The sequence below is a fragment of the Schistocerca nitens genome, chromosome 12, assembly GCF_023898315.1.
Source record: "Schistocerca nitens isolate TAMUIC-IGC-003100 chromosome 12, iqSchNite1.1, whole genome shotgun sequence".
Taxonomy (NCBI): Eukaryota; Metazoa; Arthropoda; class Insecta; order Orthoptera; family Acrididae; genus Schistocerca; species Schistocerca nitens.
Genome location: NC_064625.1, coordinates 193,414,797 through 193,433,930, shown reverse-complemented (window position 1 = coordinate 193,433,930; position 19,134 = coordinate 193,414,797). Strand labels below are relative to the sequence as shown.

General features: G+C 45.6%; 1 protein-coding gene across 2 annotated transcripts in view; it reads right to left on the bottom strand.

Moving 5' to 3' along the window:
• LOC126215157 (protein Lilipod) overlaps positions 1-19,134 on the bottom strand; it is a 413,331-nt gene that overhangs the window by 93,110 nt on the left and 301,087 nt on the right. For both annotated transcript variants that reach the window (XM_049941822.1, XM_049941823.1), the window contains exons 3-6: positions 18,731-18,870; positions 13,039-13,142; positions 10,653-10,779; positions 3,647-3,715 (exon numbers count right to left, since the gene is read on the bottom strand). In XM_049941822.1, coding sequence (XP_049797779.1) covers positions 3,647-3,715; positions 10,653-10,779; positions 13,039-13,142; positions 18,731-18,870 — 440 coding nt within the window. The remainder of the gene's footprint in view (positions 1-3,646; positions 3,716-10,652; positions 10,780-13,038; positions 13,143-18,730; positions 18,871-19,134) is intronic.

Below are 19,134 nucleotides of genomic sequence, written 5' to 3'. Positions count from 1 at the left end.
AGAAACCACCTGGCCGACTCATACCAATTCCACCAGCCGAAACGCCTTTGAAAACAGCCGAAGCATCCGAGATAGCCAAATTCATCGTGGAAGACATTGTATTAAAACACGGTGCCCAAAGGTCATTAAATACAGATCGAGGGAAAGTTTTCAATCAAATCTTGTGACAGAGAGAAACTGTGAGTGCTACAGTACTCATCACACGACGACTGCATACCATCCGCAAACTGACGGGCTTACTGAACGCCTTAATAACCGACATGCCGTCAATGTTTGTCAATGTTGAGCAGAGCAACTGGGATGAGGTGCTACCTTTTGTGACGTTTACCTACAACACCGGCAAGCAAGACACCACAGGATTTACACCATTTTTCCTGGTGCACGGGCGTGAAGCGACTATGACGACGGACACTGTGTTTCCGTTACATCGCAATGACGTGGACGACGACTACATCGGCCAGGTGTTAACCGGAGCTGAGGAAGCTCGGCAGTTAGCTCGACTCCGCACGCTGCACTCATTATGCGAGCCACTGCCCCATTGTCTACCAGCCTGGTGACCTCTTCTGGATCTTCACTCCTGTTCAGAAGGTCGGTCTCTCCGAGAAGCTCCTCGGGCACTACTTTGGACCTTGTAAGGTTGTTAGACAGTTGTCCGATGTTACTTACGAAGTTGAAGATTTTGACCCCGACACGAGACGACGAAAGATCAGAGATACGGTCCACGTCCTTCGAATGGAACCCTACGAGGATCCTGCGACCCAGGGTAAATTCCGAGCTCCGGCGACAGGCAACGAGCGGCAAGGTGACGAAGGGCATAGCGGCAAAACAAGTTCTGAGGAGATCACGGCCAGAGTGAGCATCGGTCATCAGGAGTCTGAGTATACGGGACCGACGACTCGTTTCTGGACTAGGAGACGCTGTTCACTTAAGGAGGGAGCAATGTCGCTGAAGAAGCCGAGTAGCACCGTGGTGTAGTGGTTCAAAACTTACCTTAACTGTACAATTTTAATTTCTTTATTTGGTTCGAGAACATTCTAGAAGTATCCACAAATATCAAGAATCATTGTACTGGAATGATCTGCAACTGTATATATACCGTATGTGTTCTGTCCGGAGGCAGTTCGCTCCGCGCTCTCGTATGTGCGAGTGCTGACTAAACCTTCGTTAAATGAAGTTAGTGTTCATCATTCGTCTAACCTTCTTCAACGTGACAATATTATAAGTTATGTTTTGCGTTATTATAACCAGTAGTACATTGCAGGAAGAGTATAAATACTCGGCCTCGAGTATTGTTAGGCAGATGAGTGTTGTACCCACTAGAAGACAGATCTGTGCGTACAGTTGAGATAAGTTCTCGGTGCACGATTCAGTTTTGGATTTACAATAAAGCAACTCGTGTATTGGACATTGTCTAAAACAGCATATTAGAACAGTGCAGTGACAGATTATTTCAGAGTGTTAAACAGTTTGATTTAATATTGCAAAAGGCAGAATGATATGTGACTTTATATTTGTACTTTGTTGAGTATTAGTGTTGAACAATGCCACGGTCCTCATACACGCATTTCTATCAAATTACTGCATCTCGACTATTTAAAATCACCAGTGTAGTATGTTCTCCCATCAGTTAACGATGAGGCTTGTTACACCGAAGATTGGTCGTGAGCTCATAAGATACGGATTTTGAAGTGAATAAATCTACGTACTTACTTTACTTCAGTTGTGGCCTACATCATTGTAGTGAAATCCATAATGATATCCTGTATTTATTGAACAAGCATATTTTATGCTGACGTATGCAGTCGTCGAGGGACACCGAAGGCAAGATATTCGCAGGTATTTAAACCATTTTTTAACTACTTACTAACCGGTGGGATGTTACGAGGGGAGAATGAAAGACTGCATCGGTCAAGATTTGAAAACCTGAGAGCTCTCGAATTTGGAGGAGAAAGTTAGCAACTGAAATCTCGTGAAGAGAACTCGCTGCAACAAAATATGGCTTCATTTCAGTGACTGCCACCTCAACTTACACATCATATCCGTGATGTGTGGAGGTGGATCTATGGAACGGAACTGCAGAAGTTTCCAAATGCTGTCAAGTACTGAATGTATCTGTATGTTACTGCAGGTCGTGCTCCATCAATCTGTCTCCACACATCAAATTTGGAGTACAGTCTGTCGATGGTGCTCCTTCAGACTGAAACTGGTCACCAATAAGTGTGATTCGTGCCATTTGAGTGTTTTTTTAAGTACAATGTTGTGATGCCTCTGCTGGAATTGAAGAAACTTAAGAGGAATATGTTGCCGCCTGAGTATCTAGAATATTTTGCTTTCAGTGTCAACGGCCAGGAAAGCCTGCAGATTTACAGGATATTGCTTCTGTTTCCTTACTTGTGTATGAATGTGAACTCTGTGACTTTCAAATTTGCTATTTATTTGCTAATGATCCCATATTTCTTGTTTCATATTAGTTGAGAACTTGTCAAATTCCTTTGCATCCGAGTACAGATGTGCCCAAAAGAAAAGGCGATTTTAATAATACGTAAAGAAATTTTAATAACAATATTATCATTACAATTCACACGGAAGAGTACAGCTATACATAAACGCAATTGACTTCGATACTCCGATCGCAAAATGTACGGAAGGAGTGGGCAGCTTCAGCGTAGAAACTCCTCGGTCGGTGCCAGATCCCGTACTCCCTTGTGACTTTTCAAAGACTGTATTAAGGGGTCGAAGATACGTGGGGCACAGAGTGAGATATCAGGGCTGTAAGGACAATGTTCCACAACCTCCCACTGATATTTCTTCAGTAGTTCAAGGGTTCTCCTGACCAGACTTGACACAGCACTGTTATAGAGAAGCACTGTCCCACCTGAAAGCACGCTCTCAATGGCCCGTCTGAGCTCGAGCACTTTCTCGCAATACTGCTCAGAGTCGACCGTTCGACCCCTCGCTAGTCAGTCGAAGAGTAGGGGGCCCTCGTCAATCCGAAACGAAACTGAGCGACATTTTTCTGGCCTTCAGTGCAGAGCAGGTCCTTTTTGGGAATGAGGTGAGCCCATCTTCTGAATCTGCTTACTGTATTCACGTCTTTGGTTTCATCTATAACTTTAACGAATGTGGTGGTCTGCAATACGAAAACTAAAAATCAATTATTTGAAAATTATTGTCAATACCACACTGCAGAATAAATATTCGCTCTGTAGCAGAATATGTGTCGATACGAAACTTACCGGTAGACGAAAATGCTATGCCCGACCGTAACTCGAACCCGGAATCTTTTCATTTCGCAGGCAAGTGCTACCACCGATCGACTTATCCACACACGAACGCGTACAGTTTAATCGACAGAGCATTTACCTGCAAAAGCCAAAGGTCCCTGTTTCGAGTCCCAGTTTGTCACCACTTTTAATCTGCAACGAACTTTCCAAATTTTGCTTTCGAAAGAAGGCACTCTAGCAGTCCCTCGATAATTCGAACAGATCTGCCGGACGTGAACACTATTCGACAGACACTGCTCTCGTTTGCAAATTTCCTGTCTGGGTGGATACTGAAGATAAGAGTGTAACCAAATGAACGATCGACTCAACTGGTCAGCAGGCAAAGTGACTATTCCAGCACTATATTATGTTCTTATACTTACACAGCAGGATGAGTGCTCCGATGAATGATATACACGAATACAGGAATGGCAGGTAGTAGCTGCCTAAATCTGCAAAAAAATGAGGAAAATATATCCTTACAAACTGTTATTAGAACACACATATGCTGACAAAACACTGCAATCAAAGATCATACCATTATTACGCTCACTCTTTCGCATTCTGAAATTAGATTTTATAATGCCCGAATCAGGGGACTGTATTAAAAACAGATCTTTCATCAGTAACTGGCAAAACGCCAACTTGCTGCCGATTGACGTTTTGCATCCTCACGTATGACACCATACACAACATTGTAACTTTATCTCCCATTTGTCACTTACACAAGTTTCTCTCAAATGACGTACCGAGTACAAAGGTGACATTACAAGTTCCAAGACTATTCTACTGCAACGCCCATTTGTTTTGTCTCCCAGTTTAGAGCAGAGCTTACGCAATGTCTTTCACAATCCGTACTACGTGCTTCTACGAGCTGTATAGGAGACTTAGCAGATAAAGCTTCGGTAGGCAGCCCGAGTCCAGAAATTTACAGTTCGGATGTAAAATAAGTTTGAAAATCGGGCGACTTCCAAACCTTCCACTTCACAGTGCGCACACGAACTCGACGAATCCCGTCCCGTTCGTTTACGGGAGTCGCTCCGTGTGGCAGTCGCATTATTCGTTGCACGAGGTGTACCTGTGGCACGTGCTTTCGCACAAAATGTCTGCAAATCCTCGCGCAGTCTGTGGAGCACGACAGTCTACTCTCCTCGTTGTCAGTGTAACAATTTCTTGCAGCTGTTGGCAGATGGAAATGGTACGTGAGTGAGAGTCAACAGTGGTGCAATCTTCAAACTTATTTTACATCCAAATGGTATATTTGCACAGATGACTTCCTTATCATAACTTTATGTTGAAAGCTCTGTCCACAGTCCCTAAAGGAATTGTGGAACACCCTCTATATTATACAGATCTTACTTTTCTTACAAACCAGTTTTTTCACACCAATGCTCTTCACCAGTATACGGCCAGATTTCCTCGTCCCGAAGACACGATATTTTCGACGGTCCGATTGGCCGCCACCTTCGGGTGAGACTGCCAGTGCACAATCGCACCTGAACCGAGGTAACGTCAAATGAGGTGTTCCTTCGTACTCCTGGAACAGGCCACAGCACACGCACAACGAGTGAAAGGGCTGCCCTCCGAGAATCGAAGAATCGCAGAAACTAAAAGACGTGACGAGTCACAAACTGAGGTGCAGCTTGTCGAAAACCCAACTGTTGTTTTATATCAGATAAAATAGGATACCGTATCTCGCTTAAAGGAAAACCTTTACCTCTATTAATAATGTCATCATAAAATCTCGTTTTGATGGATTCCTTATGTATACGACCCGAGTTAACTAGAAACTGTGGCAATACGTCGATCGTAAACTGTACGAATAGTCTGTCCGATACTCGACTCTTCACACTGACAGGTAATTTTATATACCCTGGGCTTCCTCAATCACATATCATCTTTAACAGATCCGAGAAGGGCTCTAGTTTTGGCCGAGGGCAAAAGGACACTTTTAATATCATATTTTGTGAGGATTCTCGAAATTTTCAAAGAAATACTCCCTGTAGAGGGCAAAAAAGCAACTGATTAACAAGCATTCATTGTCAGTTCACACAGTGGTCCAAATTGTAACGCATGAACAATTTGATGGTAAGTATATCCATTTTGCCTGAAAATAACCTTAAGATAATCCAGTTCCTGTGTCAAAATATCAGAATCTGCAATAGCAGTGTACGTACAACTCCCATACAAGAAATGTGGATGACATTTTTATCATTTTGCGACACGGAATGGAAGCTCTTCGACTTTTATATCATTTTAACTGCCTTCGTCGATGCATCAAATTTTTTATGGAAATCGAAAAAGGTGGCAAATTACCTTTTCTGGATGTTTTGGTACATAAAAAAGAAAATGTTACTTTAGGGCAGAGTGTATACCGTAAACCTACGCATATGGACTGCTACCTCCGTACCGACATATACGTACACTGGTAAAGAGAGCGTATGCTATTTCAGATTCTGATAATTTGACACAGGAACTGGATTATCTTTTGGTTGTTTTCAGAAAAAATGGATATACTTACTATCAAACTATTTGTGCTTTTCAATTTGGGCCACCGTGTAAACCAACAATGGATACTTGTACATCAATTGCTTTTTTAGCCTCAGCAGGGAGCATTTCTCCGGAAATTTCAAGAATCCTCATTTAAAAAAATGAGAGATACAACCCTTCCTGTATCTCGAGACTAAGGGAACCTGGGTATATAAAATTCTACGTCACTGCAGAAAGGCTTATACGGGACTGACTACTCGTACGGTTTACGAAAGATGTGTGGAACATCAATGTCGCACACGTTTGCTCCAGCCTGGAAATTTCTGGTGTCACTGAACATTGTCTCAATGAAGGGTAGATTACATCATTTAAAAAAAAGAGAGAAATTATCGCTCCGGCTTCCCGTAACTGGGACTGTGTACTTAGGGAACCCATCGAAATAAGGTTATCTGATGACATAATTAATAGAGATGGTGGTTTTCCTCTATGCACGATATGGCACCCTATTTTATCAGGTATAAAACAACAACAGTCCAGTTTTCAACTAGCTGCATCTCAATTTGCAATTCATCGCTTCTGTTAGTTTCTACTACTGGCAGCACTGCAATTCTTTGCTTTCACTTGTCGTGCACGTGCCGCAGCCAGTTCACAGGATATAAAGGAGACACCGTAGCCGACGTTACCTCAGTTCCGGCACGATTGTGCACCTGTGATCTCACCTGGAGATGACGGTGAACTCTGGCCGCATACGGTACCCGTGAACACCGTCGACAAGTGTTACGCTGGAAAATCTGTGTAATCATAAATTTTGTCATACATTTATATTTATGATTTATCACAAGAGGAAAGTGAATGTGTGTGCCAGTTTTCAAACTGATCATTACACGTAATTAAATACACACGTAAATACTATCGTTTTGCTGCAAATGTCAAATGTGTATCGTATTCTAAGAAATAATAGTCGAGCACTGACAGAACTTTATTTGTTCATTTATTCATATCGACATGTTGTTCTGTCAATCCTGTCATTAAGGAGAATCTTCAGAAGAGACAAGTTCTACTATAACAGGCAGATACTGCTTACAAATTACGAGTAGCCTCACGAAATTGATAATTACGATAAGTACTTCCAAATTACTTTGTATACACACAGGGTGTCCCAGAAGAAATGGTCAATATTCATTGGAATATGAAAGGGACAATCATTCGGAGTAATAGAATCTTAGTAAACATCAGATAGCTTAAAAACTATGAGCACTTCTTCAGTAGATCAGATGTATTTCACAGTAAGAAAGATTAAGTACTCCCAATAGCTCTTCGGGTCTCGTGTTTACTGGGCTTTTTTGCTTTGAATAACTTTTCCTATCGTATCGTCGATTACTTATCGGTCATCCAGTATATGTTATGAGAAAAACAGCTCCAGCACAACAACAACAACAACAACAACAACAACACTCCTCCTCCTCCTCCTCCTCCTCCTCCTCTACCAATGAGCCACTATTACAAAGCATTTGTGTAACTGTTACACGGACCACTATTAGCTGTCTCTATACTGGCAGTCAGTCAGAGATAAGCAGGATTAGCTTTCCTGAGTGCAAATATCCATATTATTAAGTGACAATCTATGGGCACGGAACCCTGACCGTGCTGCAGGCTGCCTATCTAACAATATGCAGGGCCAACAAATATTTGATTTTCAGTATTTCATATAAATAACAATCGCATTTAAAATGTTGACATACTGTAATCATTAAGAGGTTTGGTCTTATGTGAAAGGTTCAACACAGTAGGACAAGTATTACAGTTAGAAACTGTGTATATATCCAGAGGCAAATACCCGGAATATATACATCTGGTATTTGAGAGTGAGAGCACCTGGTGACTTCCAACAAACTTGAAACATAATTTAAAACCTGCTACACATTTTTTCTCACTTACATGCTTAAAGTGAAATATTTTAACACATTAAGTTAATTGTAAAGCACTCAGAAATTTGAAACTGTTTTAAACATGGGAGTTCAATTCTTTACCAAATCAGTTGTTTATTGGCTAAGATACACAGTAGAAGGAGTTGGTAACGATCACTACTGTGCGTCCTGTCTGATGTCCATCGGCAACTTGTATCGACTTCTGTACCACAATACAAAGCCCCACTGTGAACCCTAGAGAAGGGGGGGGAGCACAGGGTGTATGGAAATTATTTTTACTTCTAGTATCTGTGGTGGATACTAGACGCACAGAAGGAAAAATGAATATTGATCTATCTTCTAATGTTCGTTTAGCCAATATCAATTTTTTCACTCTTCGACTGTCTGTCTTTCCCTGTCCACTATTTGGGACGGACGTGTGGTGCGAGTGAGCTACGTGTATTTGTGTAAAAGCTTTTTTACAATATATCTTTTGGAAAGGGAGCCAGTCTCTCTAATTTCTAAAATATTCCTATCAGAAACCACACTGGGAAGCAAATCGACCTGCAGTCTTCTAGAACAATGGCGACCTCAACTGTGATTGTATTTTACCGTGTTCTTTATCATGGCAATGGATGATGTTTGCTTCTCCTTAAGAAAGGAGAAGTAAATATCACACTGTTAAAAGGAGAACTAGTATACTAATCAATTAGACTGTTTCAGTGGTAATCATAGTGAGAGACAGTGGAGGTGCAAACTTGAAATGCTCGAATTGTTGCCGGTGAAAGAATCTGCCAGCCTCACCTCGAAATAATCCACATTAATCGCACCTCCCTTACATTGCCGTGCCTTAGTAACTACTATACATTGTAACTGTGAGTTGCTCAGTTCAATTCACTTGTTTTAGTAAGTAAGTAAAGCTGTTCCCAATCCAATGATGGTTTAGAACACCACTGTGGTTTACTAGGCATACTATTGTCAGAGATGGTACATTGCTGTCTTACTCTTATGTTCAGACAGTCTTACCAGGCGAGTTATAGGGATACCTGCAGAATACTGTGGGTTCCAAACAGTTTTTCGTATCGACAGACATTGCCAAAGGTGACAGAAGTGATAAATTGATCACAATAACATTAATGAGTAAACAAATTGGCATGCAACTATAATAATACCTAGGTCCCCAGAAAGGGCTTCTTCAAAGTGTGCAGTTATCACTTTAATATAATATTCTTACAGCAAAATTTTTTAGAATGAACACTTTTTCACCTTAGTTGCATGTTCCAGAAGATTATGCCATAAATGGAATAGGATGAAGTTACGCTTGGAGAGAGGTGTGTGTGTGTGTGTGTGTGTGTGTGTGTGTGTGTGTGTGTGTGTGTGTGTTTGCACACAAACACTTAATTTATTACTAATTTTAAAGCCCGGGGGAATAAAATGAAATGTTTATGTCTTTCTTAGGTTTCTAAAATGTAAGATCAAAGTCTCCATTAATATGGACACAGTGAGGAGCTATTTAAGTTTCTTCACGCTGTGCAGTGTCCTCAGAGTTCTGTGGAATTCAGAAATGATTTACAACAGCTGGATTTTTTTACCTTATTTGTAAATAAATGTGAGTCAATATACATGGAATCTCCCAATATACTCTCCACCAATGTCAATATACGGCTGGCACTTTCCTACCAACTTCATTACTCCATCACGGAACAACTTTTTGGGGATACTGCACACTCACTCGTGGACAACTGCCCGAAATTCTCCACCGTTGCCAAATCTCTTACCTCACAGCACTTCCTTCACGTTATCAAATAAAGGGTAATCAGGTGGCGACAGAATTCGGCGGGTGTGGCACAACAGTGAAACTCGGCAATGTCAGCCTCGCTATCACGCCACTGCCCACGCGGGGCCACGCACTGTCGTGCCAGAGGAGCACCCTTTCTCACCACTTGCTCTGTCACTTTTGCCGAGTCCTGTGTCCGAGTTGTCTTAGGGTGTTACACTACGCACTGCTGTTGACAGCTTCCCCTTCTGGAAGCCAGTCCACCAGCAGTATGCCCCAAGTGTCCCAAAAGGCTTATCTGTAAATGGAGAAGCATGAAATTTCTTGGGCTGCAGATATTTCCATTGCATGAACTAGGTTTTTTCCTCAGGTGTAGGGCAGTGTCACCATAATTCATCTCCAGACACCAGTTTCTCCAAAAAATCTGCATCTTCATTCTCCATTTCCAATGTCAATGACAGACTTCAACTCTGTGCTCCTTCTGGACCTGTGCCAAGTCCCAAGTGGAACCCAATGCACACACACACCTTTTCCACATCCAAGTTGTCACAAATAATGGAGTGCAGCAGGGTCGCGTGACAAAGGCCCGTACGCCATTCTATTTCGTCGAAGGTTACGCGTCTATCAGCCGTAACCCGATCGAGACTCGACTTCGGTGTTCTGGGAAGTCTGCGATGTCGACAGACGAGTACTCTCATTCTCGTGTGCAAATTCCCTTCGAGTAGCAAACTGGTCGAGTCAGTTGTAATAAGCCTTTGGGACGGGAACTTCTCGGACTCACACTGTAGTTAAATATTTATGAATACCTGTCGTTTCTACTCTTCTCCAGTTAATAAACAAAAGTTTCCTTTCACAAGATACACTATTCACAAATGCCACATAGCATTGGCAGTTACCAGAATCAGTTCGTCATCCTACGAGAGGAAGTGTCCACAGTGTGAGCAGTATTTGTAAAACGACTGTAAATCATTTCCGAATACCCCTCATATTTTCTCGGTTTGGCCTACACAGCAAAAGTCACCATTGTCACAGAAAATTTTTGTTAACTGCAGACTGCTCGAATGTGTCGACATAATTTAACTTTGCCTTTTGCTGTGCTTTTGATCTATTTCAATATTTTAAAAAGTTTAAGAGCATTTGTACAGTACACTTTTTGAATTGTGATTCTCTTTCCCGAACGCTTCCGAGTAATTGCAGTGCTCGAGTAGTACTTACTGAACATAACCATGATGGTGGAATGTTGGTCCTCAAAGAAAGAAGCGATGACGTACGTCATGCCCAACACGGTCACGCCCAGGAGCACGAGAATCACAGATGTCTCGTGCACCCTCGCCATGATACCCTACGACGGACACAAAAATATGCAAACACACTGCCACTGCGAGACAGGTAAACAAAACATAATTTATGGGGAAAGTATTTGTTACCTTTACAGTCATTATGTGAACTTTCCATATAAATACACTAATATTAACAAAACACCAGATAAATAAATAAGCAGTCTTTAAACTCGGTAATTGCAATAGTACCGCATGAACAGTTGCGCAATATCTCCATCTTCAAATCTGGCCAGTAGTAATGTAACAAAATTAAAAGTTCATGGAAAAAGTTTACAAACTTAATTAATAAATGGAATTATGCTTCAACAACTTTTCATAGCTGTGGCTGATTAACAATTGATAATTGAAAGGCAGAATATATATTTGATTGTGCAGGCTGAATGAAATGAGCAAATGAATGAATCTGTCAGTCATTCAATGGAATTGAAGCATAACATAAGTATGTGTGCTTATTTTATCTGATGGAAATACCTGTTGTAAGGCAACTGAAAACCCCAAACATACACACAACTTTCAACAATTTCTTTGTCTCAGTGATACAAAATGTATCACATTACCTCACAGCTAACTTATACATCAGGCCTCACGGAGTGCTCTCTCTCTCTCTCTCTCTCTCTCTCTCTCTCTCTCTCTCTCTCTCTCTCTCTCTCTCTCTCTCCATCCCCCCCCCCACCCCACCCCACCCCCATATACCGGAGGAAATGTGAAGGCAATGCTCTTCTATGAAGATCTTGCTTCCCCTGCTTTGGATTCCATCACCAAAAATAAGTCTCAATCATAACCATGGGACTGACAGAACACAATAAATCATATATACACTGCCGGATAAAAAATTAGTACACCTGGAAAGCTGATGTCAATTTTGACCCAATCGCAGAATACACGAGTGAGGGAATAGTAAATGTACTGATAACGATTTTAACATCGTCCGCCACGGATAGCATAGAGACACAGCTAGTAGAGAGCCATCTGCGTCCACCCTTTAATACGGAATGCTGACAGCTAAAAAGCTCAGTGCAGTGCAAACATGTGAAGCCAGCAGGCAACTGTGCCACAAAGACGCACTAGTGCTTCCTACAGTGAAATGAACAAGTTTGAAAAGGGTCATATTGTGGCCTTCCAACTGGCAAGACAGTCCTCTCGGAAACTGCCACACTACTTGGGCAGCAATGGCAGATTGTACAGCTAGCACAGCACAGATAAGACTGTTTGTGAGCTCAGATGTGTCAACACGATCTGTTACGAACTGGTTATTAGCAGTGAGACTGTGGGCACACATACCTCTAGCCTGTCTTCCAGTCAGGTTACAGCATCGACACGCACGGCTGGCGCCATCAGAGAACACTTTGAAGACGTAACAGTGCACCACGGTCTTCAGCAACAAAAGACATCCTGTCTGCGTGCGAGACACGGTCGTCTGCACGTACGACACGGGCCTGCTAACCACTTTCTCGTAGAGTGCATTCGTTTCGAACACACGCGCCCCGTCACAGGCATTACGGTCTGGGGTGAGACGAGTTACGACTCTCGTTCACCTCTAGCATTTCTAGAGGGGACGCAAACCGGCACTCTTTACGTGCAGAATGTCGTCAGACACGTCTTTTTTCTATTCTTCCGACAGGAAGGTGACGTTCTGTTGCAACATACTGCCCACAAAACTCAATGTGCTCTGCACGACACGCGGCACCTTCCCCAGCCATCAAGATGTCCGGACTCGCCTCCGTTCGAGCACACGCGGGATACGATCGGACGAGAAGTGACTCGTGCGACTCGACGACCGACAACTCTTACGGAAATACGAACGGGCGTGGTATAATGTATCCCGGGACAGTATTTGCCACGTGCACGATAGACTGGATGCCGGAGTGAATGACTGCATTGCTGCCCACCGAGGCTAAGCCGTGTACTTCAGCTCGGGACGATACCTGGTACCTTTGTGCTATTGATCTGTAAATGTAATCATTCCAGGTACTCCATATGCACGGTTGCAATAATAAACCTGTTCATTAATTTTTACAATACTGATATTAGTTTATAATTTTCAGTTTCTAACACACATAACCTCCAAAGCACAACAACAAATAAATTGTGTTCTATTATGTCTTTCCACAATTACATTTGTATACTCTTTTTGCAATAAACTTAGTCACTTTATAAATTTGATTGCCGGTTGTCTGCATGAGAGAGAGAGCTGTTTGAATATGTCTTAGCTACATTTACCACACAACGGTAACACACACATCACTCGTACTAATACTAACCTTACGGCAGCCGGGAAATCCTTCTGACTCGGTGAAGAGATAGGCAAACGGCAGGAACGCAAACAGTGAGAGGTTGGAAAAGAGGAAGATGTTACACCACATCCCTGTTCAAAGAAATTTAGAAACACATTACAGAAATCTAACAGTTTGAAGTGAGAAATGTTTTAAATTAATATGTGCATTAATTATTACCAAACCAGGTAATACATTCACAGTATTGAAGAGCTTAGATGGCACAGAGTAAGTCAAGAGGAACAGTTAATCCCTATTGAGGGCAGTTTGAGTAGTAATACTAGCACTGCTGCGTACATTTTCACGATTTTTAGTATTATATGCAAAAGAGAAACTTCTGAGCGTCATCAGCACCACAAATTATTCACTTGTTTATTTGAAACATACTTATTAAATTGGAAGATAATATTATGCAACAAGCAGATTTCTCAATTGGTAAATGACAACTCACTACTCTCTTAATAACACATGCACAATGACTAGCAAAGTAGCTCAACATAAAACTATGTCTGTGCTGAAACAAGGCTAACAGAGACTATATACACTATATGATCAAAACTATCCAGACACCCCCAAAAACACACGTTTTTCATATTAGGTGCATTGTGCTCTCACCTACTGCCAGGTACTCCCTATCAGCAACCTCAGTAGTCATTAGACATCGTGAGAGAGCAGAATAGGGCACTCCGCAGAACTCACAGACTTCGAATGTGGCCAAGCGATTGGCTGTCACTTGTGTCATACATCTGTACGCGAGATTTCCACATTCCTAAACATCTCTAGGTCTACTGTTTCCGATGTGACAGTCAAGTGGAAAGTGAAGGGACATGTACAGCACAAAAGCGTACAGGCCAACTTTGTGTGTGTCGATTGACAGAGGCCGCCGAAGGTTGAAGAGGGTCGCAATGTGTAATAGGCAGACATCTATCCAGACCACCTCACAGGAACGCCAAGCTGCATCAGGATCCACTGCAAGTACTATGACAGTTCGATGGGAGGTGAGAAAACTTGGATTTTATGGTTGAGCGGCTGCTCGTAAGCCACACATCACGCCGGTAAATGCCAAACGACAAGTCCCTTTGTGTAAGGAGCATAAACATTGTACGACTGAACAGTGGAAAATGTTGTGAGGTGTGACGAATCACGGTAAACAATGTGGTGATCCGATGGCAGGGTGTGGGTATGGCGAATGCCCCGTGATCATCATCTGCCAGTGTATGTTGTGCCAAGAGTAAAATTCAGAGGTGGTGGTGTTGTTAGAGTGTGGTCGTGTTTCCATTGGGAGGGGGGGCTTACACCCTTTGGTGGAGTGGTTACATGACAATAACATCCCTGTAATGGACTGGCCTGTACATAGTCATGACCTGACTCCTTAGAAAACCTCTGGGTTGTTTAGGAATGCTGACTTCGTGCAAGGCCTCACTGACCAGCATCAACACCTCTCTTCAGTGCAGCATTCCGTGATGAATGGGCTGCAATTCCCCAAGAAACCTTCACGCACCTGATTGAACATATGCCTGCGAGAGTGGGATTCAAATATTACCATTGGAGGGAGCCATGAACTTTGAAGTCATTTTCAGCCAGGTGTCCGGATACTTTTGATCACAGCGAGGGGAACAACGGGTGGGAGGGTGACAGAAAGAGAGGACGGGGGGGAGGGACGGAGATAGGACGGGGGGGAGGAAGAGAGGACGGGGAGGGGAGAGAGAGAGAGAGAGAGAGAGAGAGAGAGAGAGAGAGAGAGAGAGAGAGAGAGAGAGGGCGGGTGGGAGGAGAGATGACGGGGGGCGTGGACGAGGGACGGGGGGAGAGGGGGGACGGGGGGGCGTGGACGAGGGACGGGGGAGAGGGGGGACGGGGGGCGTGGACGAGGGACGGGGGAGAGGGGGGACGGGGGGCGTGGACGAGGGACGGGGGAGAGGGGGGACGGGAGGCGTGGACGAGGGACGGGGGAGAGGGGGGACGGGGGGCGTGGACGAGGGACGGGGGAGAGGGGGGACGGGGGGCGTGGACGAGGGACGGGGGGAGAGGGGGGACGGGGGGCGTGGACGAGGGACGGGGGGAGAGGGGGGACGGGGGGGAGAGGGGGGACGGGGGGAGAGGGGGGACGGGGGGCGTGGACGAGGGACGGGGGGAGAGGGGGGACGGGGTGCGTGGACGAGGGACGGGGGAGAGGGGGGACGGGGGGAGAGGGGAGAGGGGGGACGGGGGGAGAGGGGGGAGGGGGGCGGGTGTAGAGGTGGGCGGGGGGAGAGGGAGGGCGGGGGGAGAGGGAGGGGGGGCGAGGGGGAGGGCGGAGGGGGGAGAGGGGGAGGGCGGGGGGGAGAGGGGGAGAGGCGGGGGGGAGAGGGGGAGGGCGGGGGGAGAGGGGGAGGGCGGGGGGGAGGGGGGAGGGCGGGGGGGAGAGGGGGGAGGGCGGGGGGAGAGGGGGGAGGGCGGGGGGGAGAGGGGGAGGGCGGGGGGAGAGGGGGAGGGCGGGGGGGGGCGAGGGGGAGGGCGGGGGGGCGAGAGGGAGGGCGGGGGGGCGAGAGGGAGGGCGGGGGGGCGAGAGGGAGGGCGGGGGGGCGAGAGGGAGGGCGGGGGGGCGAGAGGGAGGGCGGGGGGCGAGAGAGAGGACGGGGGGGAGAGAGAGGACGGGGGGGAGAGAGAGGACGGGGGGAGAGAGAGGACGGGGGGAGAGAGAGGACGGGGGGGAGAGAGAGAGGACGTAGGGGGGAGAGAGAGAGGACGTAGGGGGGAGAGAGAGAGGACGTAGGGGGGAGAGAGAGAGGACGTAGGGGGGAGAGAGAGAGGACGTAGGGGGGAGAGAGAGAGGACGTAGGGGGGAGAGAGAGAGGACGTAGGGGGGAGAGAGAGAGGACGTAGGGGGGAGAGAGAGAGGACGTAGGGGGGAGAGAGAGAGGACGTAGGGGGGAGACAGAGAGAGGACGTAGGGGGGGGGAGAGAGAGAGAGAGAGAGAGAGAGAGAGAGAGAGAGAGAGAGAGAGAGAGAGAGAGAGAGGACGTAGGGGGGAGACAGAGAGAGGACGTAGGGGGGGGAGAGAGAGAGAGAGAGGGGACGGGGGGCGGGAGAGAGAGAGAGAGGACGAGGGGAGGAGGAGAGAGAGAGAGAGAGGACGAGGGGAGGAGGAGAGAGAGAGAGAGAGGACGAGGGGAGGAGGAGAGAGAGAGAGAGAGAGGACGGGGGGGAGGAGAGAGAGGACGGGGGGGAGAGGACGGGGGGGAGAGGACGGGGGGGAGAGAGGACGGGGGGGGGGAAGAGGACGGGGGAGGGGAGGGAGGGAGGGAGGGAGAGAGAGAGAGAGAGAGAGAGAGAGGACGGGGGGAGGAGAGAGAGAGGGGGGGGAGGGGGAGAGGGGTGGGGGGAGAGGGCTGGGGGGGAGAGGGCTGAGGGGAGAGGGCTGGGGGGAGAGATGTGGGGGGAGAGATGTGGGGGGAGAGAGAGAGAGGTATAGAGAGAGAGAGAGAGAGAGAGAGAGGTAGAGAGAGAGAGAGAGAGAGAGGTAGAGAGAGAGAGAGAGAGAGAGAGTGCACCCACATGAAGCAGGGGTGTAGGAAGAGTGGTGGGAGAAGGCAGCCCATGATCTGAATGGGGAAGAAATTGTGTGGACAGAAGAGGGAAGGGAGAAGGTAAGGTGAGGCAGTGGGAAAAACATTAATGAAGGTTTAGATATTGCAAGAGCATAGCTGTGTAGTTCACAGAAACTATTGCCGGAAGAGAGTATCGAAAATGCTCGCGCAGCTGTTGAAATCATTTGCGTTGTTGTGCGCAGCATGTTTGGCAACTGAATTGCCAAGTTTGCAGTTTTCCCCCGTTTGGCAGTGGCCATTCGTGTGATTGGACCCTGTTACTTGTCATGTGAACATAGAATACTGAATAGTAATTGCAGTACAGCTGATATATAACATGGTTGCTTTCTCATGAGGCCCTGCCTTTCACAGTGTAGGACATGCCTGTGATTGAACTGGGATAGGAGGTGGTGGGTGGGTGGGTGAACAGGGCAGGTCTCGCACCCGGGTCGACTGTGTGGGAATGACCCATTGGGCGTAGGACTGGAGTAATGAGTGACAAGGATATTGTGCAGATGGGGTGGGCGGCAGAACACCCCTTCTATGGTGATGTCGGTAGGATATTCTTCATCCCACAGCATGGCAAGAGGTAGTCTAAGCACAAGTGAAGGATGTGGTTGAGCTTTTCGAGGCCAGGGTGATTGTGGGTAATCATAGGAGTGCTAGAAGGCATCTGGTTAACAGGTTTACTGGTGGCAGTAGAGAAGGTGGCACAAGAGTTATTTTTACGGATGAGCTGGATAGCTGTCGATAAAAGATTATGACAGTATTTTAAATTGAATTAATAATTATATGAAAATGAAATTTTTGTCACCTCTACAAGTTGTTATATGGTCAATCTGCTACTGGAACTGTATGGCAATGCATTTCAAAATATACAAGGGACCTCCAATACAAAGTTTCCATATTTCATAAAGAAACATTACATACAATTTGTCAGACTAAAATAATTTTATTGATATTGTACAACACTTTCTATAGAGTCACCATGTTATTCCAAGCATTACTGGTAATGTGAGAAAGTTGTTACATCAGGGCGGTTCCTGAGTTCGTAACCAACTGTTCACTGTCGACGTGACTTCGTCATTGGCATTAAAATGCTTACCTGCTAGTTGACTTCTGCATTGCGGCAATGTGAAAATCACTTGAAGCAAGATCTAGTAAATATGGTAGATGGAGGAACACTTCCCACTGAATCCTCCGAGTCATTCAGGCTCCACGGGACCGAGCATTGTTGAGAAGGAAGAGAACTTTGCGAGAAAAAAGTCCGGGACTTGGCAGTTCACAGACTAACACCTCCCGACATTCCGAAGAGATGGTACCCCTAACTTACCCTGCCAAATATGTGACCTCTGTCTTTTTTTGGAGCACTTTTGCAACGTTCCTTCCACACCGAGCTCCGACGTTTTGTCTCAGGGGTCGAACGATAGGCCCAGGCCTTATCTCCATTTGAATACTCGTACAGCTTTCCCCGTGAACACAGGTTAATTCCTAACAGCTATCGACGCAAGATAGTCGTTTTGCTGCAAAAAATGAATGCTAGAGGGCAAATCACAGATGGACAAATTTTGTAGTGGTAACTTCATCCTAACTGGCAGCATCAGGTAAGATTTTGCGGAATGCACCGTAAGCCGGTGTGAGCGTTGTCAACACGTACCGGTCCAACTTGCGAGCCCTCACACACCGTGGGCATAGTTTATTTTACAGAGAAATAAAGTAGGGAAACCGTCCTCATAGATTCTGAACTCGAATGTAATACGGTATCTCGAATAGATTTTAGAAGCTGTACAGTGTACAACACACTCACCCGTGCCACTTAGTTATGTCAGTGATATACCTGTTCAGTAAAATGTGCACGAATTTACCATCTGTGTTTCATTCATTTTTACACTGGTAAGTAACCTAACTGCACCAACGGCCCACTTCGACAGCATCGGACAGATCAGTGGTCACCGTGGGGTGGCACGAAAGACTCAGATGCATTGAGGGCACTGGGAAGCAAAAATGTTTGGGAACTAGCAGGGTGTAGCAAGCAGACTGGCGCGATGAAGGACGTTAGTTCTGTTAGTTGCACATAAGTGAAACACAATGCGAGGTGGTAGGCACTCACCTTGGACGAGTGAGTGGTTGAGCCACTGGACATAGTAGCTGCTGGGGTACAGCGCGAGGATCTCGTTGCTCAGGATGGAGATCGGCAAAAGCAGCGCCGCACCCAGGGAGACTGCCAGCGAGAACGTGCACAGCCACAGGCTGCAACAAAAACAAAATACCTCTAATGCTAGTGATACAGCAATGTGGCGAATGTGTATGTGTATTTTTTCTTATGTACCAACCTTACATTTTGTATATAGGAGTATGCGATATGCAATCTTCAGTGAATTAGTGAATACATTATTATTATTACTACATTTACGTTTTTGTTTAATTATTTCACATTTATTATTCATTAACTAAATGTTATTTGGAATAAATGAATGTTCAGTAAATGACGAAGTTGGTTATTTCATTTCATTT